At 34.9% G+C, this 9,903-nt stretch overlaps 1 protein-coding gene across 1 annotated transcript; it reads left to right on the top strand.

Moving 5' to 3' along the window:
- The first annotated feature begins 489 nt into the window (after positions 1 to 489).
- Positions 490 to 9,690, top strand: LOC115973059 (probable aldo-keto reductase 2). The gene is made up of 6 exons (XM_031093300.1): positions 490 to 740; positions 838 to 1,038; positions 3,287 to 3,459; positions 3,541 to 3,643; positions 7,245 to 7,390; positions 9,323 to 9,690. The coding sequence occupies exons 1-6, from the start codon at positions 525 to 527 to the stop codon at positions 9,513 to 9,515; spliced, it is 1,032 nt and encodes a 343-aa protein (XP_030949160.1). The 5' UTR covers positions 490 to 524; the 3' UTR covers positions 9,516 to 9,690.
- Positions 9,691 to 9,903: the final 213 nt, after the last annotated feature.

The following is a 9,903-nucleotide window of genomic DNA, read 5'->3' as shown; positions in this document are numbered from 1 at the left end:
TAGGAGAATGAAAGTAAATTTATATAAAATATATTTTTTATTTTTTCATTTTTTATTCTCAAATCAAATATAACGAAGAAAAATTAAAAACCTTTTTATCTTTTTATTTTTCTACAATTTTTTTATTTTTTATTTTCCTACTTTTCTATTTCTCTAATTAAACAAGTTCTTAAAAAAATAAAAAATGAGACCATCTTCTTATACGAATTAAGATCAGGTGCAATTATATTTAGCAATTGCTCTCACTCCAATTCCCTCACAACTTTTTTTTACTTTTGTTCAATTTTTTATATTTAATGGTTAAAATTTAACCTTTTTTTTAAACTTAAAACTCATCCCTCCAACAGACGGTGGGGCCGTGGGGGTGGGAGTGGGGGAAATAGTTACCCAAAGAAAACGTATGTCCTTACGCCAGCATTTTGATATTTCTATCTTCTTGGCTATAAAAGGCAGCAACAAGTAGTAGTAATAGCAGCAGTAGAAGTTGATTGTTGAAGGTAAAAAAAGAGAGCAAAGAATTAATAATGGGTGGAAGAGTAGAGAGAATAAAGCTGGGTTCACAGGGACTGGAGGTGTCTGCACAAGGTTTAGGGTGCATGGGAATGTCCGACTTCTATGGTCCTCCAAAGCCTGATGAAGACATGATCTCTCTCATCCATCACGCCATCCACACTGGTGTTACCTTCCTCGACACCTCCGACGTCTATGGCCCCTTCACCAATGAAATCCTCCTTGGAAAGGTACTACTAATTACGTGTTCCTAGCTAGGCAGCAATGCGTATGCATTACTCACTCTTAATTTTCCATTAATTTGGCGTGGGTGGTTGGTTGCTACAGGCTTTGAAGGGAGGGGTAAGAGAGAAGGTGGAATTGGCAACAAAGTTTGGTCTTAGCTTTGCAGATGGGAAGAGGGAAATCCGTGGCGATCCAGGGTATGTGAGAGCAGCTTGTGAGGCCAGTTTGAAGCGCCTCAATATTGATTGTATTGATCTCTACTATCAGCATCGTGTTGACACCCGCGTTCCCATTGAAGTCACGGTTAGTTAATTCATATCTGATTCAGATACATCAAGTCTTAAGTGGTAGTAGTCTTGTGCTTTTTTAATGTCCCCTGAAATTAATTTTTATAAGAAGGAAAGACTTAGCTACAATATTTAGGTGCTAAAATTTTATATGGATTTTTGTTCACGGGAAGAAAGTGTTTTTTTAGTTAAGTCCTCACATGGCTGAATTTTAAGAGGAATCTGAGCAATAGCACCTGAGATATTGTAAGTTTTGTCCTGTATATATATATATATATATATATATGTGGTACCATCTCTATTTGTCTATTCATTATGTCAAAAATTATTCTTTGCATATATATGTGATGGCTGGAACTGGAATATACATTTATTAACTCTCACAACCTTATCTTAATGTATCTGTGACTAACTTCCACCCAATAAAGACCATTGTATTTCTATAAAAATAAAAACAGGGGAGAGACTATTTAGTTCTAAGTGTTTGTAAGCATTATTATATTATGCAATCTTTGTTCCCAAATTCTCTAGTCTAGTGTGCTTTTTTCCTTTCAAAGTTCTTTCTAGCTTACATGGGTCACTCCATTTTTAGATAAAGTAATGTAGTAAAGCCTAAGTTGAGGCAAATGTCTATGGCGGCAGGGTTGGCTTATTAATTGCAATGTCATGGCATGTCGCAATCGATCTCCGTATTTTATACTGTTTATGTTCTCTTCTTGGTTTCAACTCATGATCTTTGTTAGCATGTATTTCTTCAATTTTACGTGTTAATCTAACTCTTTTGCTTTGTAAATTTTTGTTCAATTGGATTTTTCCAAACAATAGTTGGTAGAAATAGAGTGTATGCATTCAATTCAAAAATAGAACCAGAAATGTTGGCAGTAGAGAAATCCCCTTTTACAGAAATTTAGCCTATTATCTTTTCTCTTTTTCATTGTCTATTTCCTGATAATTATTTGAAAAACATGAGCAGAATCTGTTTGGATTCCATTTAGAGTCGAGCTGATTTTGTCTTCTGATTTTAAAAGTCCCTGTTGGACTCATATCCTGTCTCAGTGAAATGCCATGTTAAGATTTGACTGAAGATCCAAGATTTAAAGAATGTCATTCAGAAAAAAGAGTGCAGGATATTTAGCCACACTTTGTTACACTCTCCCTTTTGTAGTTTCCTCTCTCAGGAACACTATCATAAGCCTTTTTACTTTCATATTTTTTAAACATGAACATTGTGTGGACTTCCTTCTCCTTTCTATACTTGTGGTGCCAAAAAAGTAGAAGTTTGTTCTCACTAGCCTCTTTTGGCATTCATATTGGAAGAACTGAAACCTTTTTTCACATTTCCATTATAGTTTAGAGTATTGGAAGAAGATCACGTGTATGAATGACAACAAAAGCAAACCAAATTAGGAACTCCTCATTTTCTCCTTTATTCTACTTCAATCAATTCAACTGAGTGAGGGAATCAAACTAATGGTTTTTATTTTTTTTAATTGATTGAACTGAATATTGAATTAATGCGGGAATCAACTAACGCTTTTTTTTTTATGAACTCATTTTCACTTTTCTATATAATAATGTATTTCATACAACTTCATCCCATCCCCCCATTCTTATCTGTATCTCCACATCCCTAATATTTTGGACTGCATCCTAGGCAAATTCAAGAAATCAATATTCTATATTCATTTTTATATTTAATATATATTTTTAGTGACTTCACATTTCCTTTTGGGGAGAGAGAGAGTCAAAGGCACCATGTTTTACTTGTACCCCTTTTGAAGGATTAATGAGCATTGTTGTGAAGGCATCATATTTTGACATATGATGACTATCAATATGCATATTTAAATTTAGCTTCATGCTTCACTGTAAGTGATCATCATTGTTAAATTATTTGTAATTATTTATGAGATCTTGGAATAAAAGAAACTACCATTTGCCTAAGAACGTGTAACCATGAACCTATCCTATCATGACTGTCAGATAATGATCAGCAAGCATTATAATTTGGCATTTATCATATTCTAAGTAGTCTAATTACATATCAAAATACTATTGCTACAGTGATTATCTTGCAGTTATCTCTTAGTTAGCTAGCTTAGTTGTTACATTCGTTGCCACTATTTTCTCTTAATGTGTCCCATTATGCATCTTCTAAAATCTTGCTGTTGAGCATCCTCTAATTCTGTTTTCTCTTAATATGTCCCATTACGCACCTTTTAAAATCTTGATGCCTCTAATTCTAATCTCCTTTGTATTGTAAGATTGGAGAACTCAAGAAACTAGTTGAAGAGGGTAAAATGAAGTATATAGGTCTATCTGAGGCCTCTGCTTCTACAATCAAAAGGGCACATGCGGTTCATCCCATAACTGCTGTGCAGCTAGAGTGGTCTTTGTGGTCTAGAGATGTGGAGGAAGAAATAATTCCTACTTGCAAGTGAGGTGTCAATTACAACTGCATTTTAAGGTATATAATAATTATGGTTCAAAATTTAAATTTACTCTCTTAATTGTTCAGGGAACTAGGGATCGGGATTGTGGCATACAGTCCTCTAGGACGAGGGTTCTTTTCGTCTGGGTCTAAGTTTCTTGAAAATCTAACAAACGATGATTACCGAAAGGTTTGTAGGTCCATCTCTCAAATGTTGTGCTTCAAAATGAGATATACATGCATTTAGTTTCACAGTTTTATAGCATCATCAGTGCATTATTAGAGATTTTATCTTCTCAGTTGGCTCACATGGTGATTGACCTTGCAAATATCTATATGCTTTGCCTGATTCTCTTAATGAACTTATACAGCATATAAAGTTTGATTTGTTACCAACTTCCTTGGTGGTTATAGTATACAGGTAATCTAATAATCGAACAAGTGATTTTCAATGTCTAAATGTTTTGCTGATAACTTCACAGTGCAGATGTCAAGTGTTTATTGTATATTTGTTATTGTATCCTACCTCATTTCTCATCTGGCCATTCACAATATTTGGTTCTTCTCTATAATAAGATTTTTTAACCTCTTTCTAGATCAGTTTTCTTGAAATAGAATATTTTCCCATTTAACTCCTTTTCATTTTACAGAAAATTATTTTTATGTAATGGTTATGGACTAATTGTTTGTTGCTATTTTGTCATTGCTCCAAATAATTTTAATAATCAATTCTAGAATCTATGTAAGTCATCTATGAAAGAAGTTTTTGACTTTTTGGATGCTGTACTACTTGAAAAATACTGATTTTAATATATGCCAATACTTCAATGGCGCATCATACTGATTGAAATGAATAAATGAAGCATGGCATACCTAGATTACAATTGTTATTTTCCTACCTTGGTTTATGTCATCTGTACTGCCTTCGGGAATCTTTTAGAGTCATGAAAATTAAGTGATGCAGGACATTTAAGAGAATAAAAGAATAAGAAAAATAAAAGATAAACCCTAAGAATCAACACCTAGGGGTCGCTTGGAATTGACACCAAGCAAGAAAACTTAGCCATCAACACCTAAGGTGTTAGGAATCAGCAGCCAATGAATTGGAAAATCTCCCATCTGAATTTCATTAATCAATAGAGTTGTTAAAGGGACACAAGGCTGTGGGCTGTGGAAGATCATTAGGAAAGGTACAGTCATGTGGTGTATGCAGCGGGAGAGTGTATTCGCATTCGGTTCTAGCACGACTCTTGAAGCGGTCCTATTTCTTTGGAGGAGTTATATCAGGAATTTTTTGTCTGTGCTCTGATCTGATTTTATACGCACTAAATGGGGGAGGTAGGAGTTGGAACTTACTTTTCCGTCGTGAGTTTAATGACTGGGAAACGGGGAGATTTTACTCTTTCTTTTAGCATGTTTCTGCTAGAATTCCAAGGGGGGTGAGTGATGATGTTATGATTTGGCAGTTGAATCGTTTATGGTATTTTTATGTGCACTCCTTTTATAGTTCTTTTTTGAAAGCAACTTCTGTTTCTTTCCCTTGGCAAAGCATTTGGTGTGTTAAGATACCTAAAAAGTTGTTTTTCTTTTTATAGACTACTATTAGGGGTGGGATTCTTACAATAGATAACCTTGTTAAAAAGAACATGCCTCTTGTTAATTGGTTTTGCCTATGCCCGCATGATAAGGAAACTGTGGATTACCTTTTACTACATTGTAGTTTTGCTCATGTTTTGTGGAGTGAGGTTTTTCTTTTGTTTGGGGTTTTAGTGGGTGATGCCAAATAGCAAATACAGTTGTCTCTCTTCTTTTCGCTTGGAGGAATTGATTGGGGGAATTATTCTTCAAATGTTTGGAATATGGTACTAGCATGTCTTATGTGGTGAGTATGGAAGGAACGCAATGCTTGAACTTTTGAGGACATTGAGAGACCTATTTATCTGTTGAAGAATTTGCTAGCTAGGACCTTGTTTGAGTGATCTCGTATTTGGAGTCTTACACATTGTATTTCCTCGTCTTTTTTCCTTATTTTTGTTAGAGTTTCTATTTGATTTTTTTTTTTTGGGTATTGTTTTCTTTGCTGTGAGTTTACAATCGTAAACACATTGCACTTTTGCTATCAATAAAACTTTTATAACCTATAAAAAAATTTTAAAAAAAGAAAAGAAAAAAAGAAGTCTAAACAAAGTTCATAAACCATAAAACTTTAAACTGATAGTTATCTAAAGGCCAATCCTTATCTAATTGTCTAATCCTTATTTGAACTCAAAATAAAATGGAATCCTAAACTAATCCAACTACATAAGAAATCCAATCGAATAAGGTGTGTTGTACTCATCAACCCTCCTGGGGTGGGGAAGACTTGGCCCCATCAAGTATAACTCTGAGTAGTACTCTAGTAAATCTGGATCAAGTTGCTGCAGTTCATCTCTTGTGATCCAAATGTAGTCCGATATTGGTCGTCCCTTCCAGCGAGCTACGTACCACTGAATTTCTCCATCCCTAGTAGAAATAACCTGTTCATCTAAAATAGCATCAATATTTTATTTACGTGCTGGTATAGGGATTTGGACAAAATCATGGGGTTGGTAATAAAATGCTGGACCTTTATAAATAGCTAAATTCTCACTATTAAAGATGGAGTCATTTTTATAATGAGTTTGAAAATCAACAATATATGCATTTGGTCCAACATGTTTCAACATTTTGACTGATTCAGTACTATAAGCTTGCAATTGCTTACTTGGAACCATGATAAATCCCATGCTTGAAATTTCATGTAATTTGAACTAGCATGAATTTTATAGGGATTATCATTTTCTGGAAATTGTTTACTTACCTCATGATGCTTATATGTTCTTATTGACTCAAGTGCCCTATTATGGGGTGAAATGGGAGACTACCTAAAGGCTTCCTAGACTTTACTTCAAATGGAATCATGCTTTCAGTTTTGGGATTTTCACATGCATATTGGTTGACATGGGAAATGGAATCCTCACTCTGTCTTTTCTAGATCACTCTCATGGGTTGTGAGTTGGTATCATTTGAATGCAACCAAGTTTAAGGTTTTCCTCACATTAATCATCTTTGAGATTGATTTCAGCCATGTTGGGTTCATACACTTCTTCTCTATCGTCCTCTTTATTCTCTTTCTCCTCTTCATAAAGGATAAGGGTCTTAGTTGGGCATTTGGTAGCAATATGACCAAAGCCTTGCGATTTAAAGCATTGTAGGAGGGAACCTATCTTTGATGATTCACTCACCACTCCTTTTCCTTTATCATCCCTAGCTAATGGTGCACTAATTGTGTTGGGCATAAAAGGGGGTAAGGTGAATTGAGGCTTGCTACTTGAAGGTAGAGGACAGGTGGTGACACTACGGATTTCAGGATACCTCACAAACAGGGATCTAGAAGCTAACTCACATTTTCTAGCAAGTTCATAGGCAATCTATGAACTAATCCAACTACATAAGAAATCCAATCTAAAAAGGTGTGTTGTCCTCATCATTAAGCCAGGGAACAACAGCCATGGATGCTTACAGACCTAAATAGATGTGTCATGAAATTTTTTAAAACTTTATATTCATCATTGCCTTTATAAATTGTGCTACCTCAAAATTATTTTTAGTGATGAACTCTTTATGCTGATAACAATTAGTATTTTAATATGTAATTATCATTGGCTTTATGAATGATAGAATGAGTAGTGATCCTACCTCCATGAAAGTCTCCGTTGTTGTTTCCTGATTCAGTCCTGATGCTATCTAATATATGTAGTTGCTACTTGCAGTTCCTACCCAGGTTCCAACTTGAAAATATGGAGCATAACAGAACCATATTTGAGCGTGTTAATGAAATGGCAGCAAGGAAGGGATGCTCCCCATCACAGCTAGCACTGGCTTGGGTTCATCACCAAGGAAAGGATGTGTGTCCCATACCTGGTGTGAGAGACCGTGCTCCCGGCCCGTTTTTATAGAATGTGTTGGGCCAAACCCACGTGAATGGGTGGAGTCGTGTTATTGCCTCTCAAAATGGAGGTTCGACTAGTTATATTTTTCCCTTTAGATTAAGGGTTTTACAATGGAGTCGCCACTTATTTAATTATTGGAAAAATAAGAAAACCATGAATGAAAATTCCTCATTTTATTAATTTGAAATTGAATTTACATTGATCATAGGAAAATTACATGGCTTTGGTCCTAGATACAATCTAAGATAAAGTACATGGTTTTGTTTCCTAGTTACAATATAAAAATCAAAAATTACATGGATAAGTATTTGATCTACTAACCCTTGATCTAAGTTCGGAGGCTATGTTACAAGATGGGAAGGTGTTAGGCACCCATCTTGCCCGGTGAAACCGGTCTTCTAGACTATGGTGGCCAACATTCATATCACGTCATCCAATATGTCAATCAATTTGTATGTTGAATTTAATGTGTGTGCATGTGATAAACCCTAATTCAATTTATTAAGCACGACATTTGGATTGAAAAAATGAACTCTAGTGAATGTGTGTGAATAGTGATAAACCTAGATTCAAGAATTGGAAAGAATTACTAAACAAACATGTTTTTCATATTTTTGATGTGGATTTAAGATTAAATCTAGTGATATGCATGAACATGTGATGAACGACTAAGAACATGTGAAGAACACATAAGAACAATTAAGAACATTCAAACATATTCAAGAGAATTATCATGCTTTAATCTTAAATTCTCATCATGACAATATAAGCAAACAGTTAGGGAAGGGGATTATACCTTCATGCAAGATCCATGTAATGGAAGAGGAGATTCTTGATGGAGGTCCTAAGGGTGGAGAAAAAAGAAGAGCTAGGAGAGGGAGAGTGAGTCTCACTCAATACCTTGAGTCTCAGGAAGACCAAGATATGACAAGACTACTCAACTTCACTAGAACTCAAGAGAAGAGAAGAGAGGGGGATTTTTTTTGTCGTGTCCTTTGGAATGAAGGAGAGGGGGGTTTATATAGTAGTGGTGGAGGAAATATGAATGGAAGGTCATTTAATGAGAGTTGACAAGGAATCATGAACCTAGACTTCATTTTAGCCTTTAGGGAAATCTGGTGCATTAAATGGAAAGATTGGTGGGAGTGAGGAGCAAGCCAAAATTCGGTTTTCCCGTAGCTGCTGTCACAGCCTATAGAGCAAACTTTGAAAAATCATATCTGCCTCAATTCTGATCGGAATTGTCTCATTCTTGTGCTCAAATTGAAGCCCTGGATGTCTAGTTTCTGGGAAAAATAACCTCATTCACAGATTCAAAATATTCTGAGAGATATCAATGAAATGGTAAGCAGAAGTCATTTGTTAGAAAATGGTTTCAGCACAATTAACATTAATAGGTCCCCAAATTAGCTTCCAATTAACATTAAATGGCTCCAATCACTCCCATTTCAGACTTAATTGGCTCTAAATTTACTCTAATTAAAAGATAATTGCACAAATTACTCATTGAATAATTAATGTTTAACTATCTAGTTAATTAGGTGTATGTAACTCTACCATAAAATGTAGTCTTAACCAATCAAATTATGACACATCATCGATCTCAAATTGATTATATTTATAACCAATTGAAATCAATTGTTCATAATCACATATAGTCAGACTCAATTTGTAATAATGCATCTCAGTCATTAAAACTTGATTTGCTGATAACTTTCAATCTAATGGTCCGATTAGAGCTCATGACCAGTCGATTTGATCGTTACAACATCAAGATCATTTTGGTGAAATGAGATTAATGATCTAATGACCAAAATCAAGATGCATATTTCCAATGTGAAATTACCCTTTTACCCTTTATGTGAGGTTAAATACGGGTTGCAAAACAGGGTGTAAACACCTGGAACCACCAAGATTGAAAACTTTAACCAAAACATTGGAGCTCTGTCTGTGAAACTGACACCAGAAGAAATGGTTGAACTTGAATCATTTGCTGTTGAGGATGTCGTGAAGGGCGACAGATATGCGAAGGAGGTTGCAACTTGGAAGGATTCTGAAACCCCACCACTTTCTTCTTGGAAAGCTACATAAGCACAAGTCTATTTCTATGTATCAATATATACGTGAGTTTCATGAGCTTTTGTCATGCGTAATGTGTCAACAAGTACGTTTGAGTTTAGGTTGAGTTCTTGACTATTTGAAGAATAAGTACGTTATGTTGAAAATAATGTATGCTTATAAATTATAATCATACCAGCTTCAACGACCTTGATTATAAACATAGAATGCATATTATCTATCTAATTTTTTATATTCTACTTTATGCTATGAATGCTTGCACACGTGGTAAACCTTGAAAAAACATGGTCCCAAGTACTAGATGATTTAGCCTATGGTGCCTTGGGGTCAATCAAGTTTGGGTTGTATTCAACCTTATTATCGTTATATTTATTTCACCATAGAACTGGAGAAATTATAT

Source organism: Quercus lobata, unplaced genomic scaffold, assembly GCF_001633185.2.
Source record: "Quercus lobata isolate SW786 unplaced genomic scaffold, ValleyOak3.0 Primary Assembly Scq3eQI_1999, whole genome shotgun sequence".
NCBI lineage: Eukaryota > Viridiplantae > Streptophyta > Magnoliopsida > Fagales > Fagaceae > Quercus > Quercus lobata.
The sequence above is the reverse complement of the archived record's forward strand: the minus strand, read 5'-3'. Positions and strand labels throughout refer to the sequence as shown.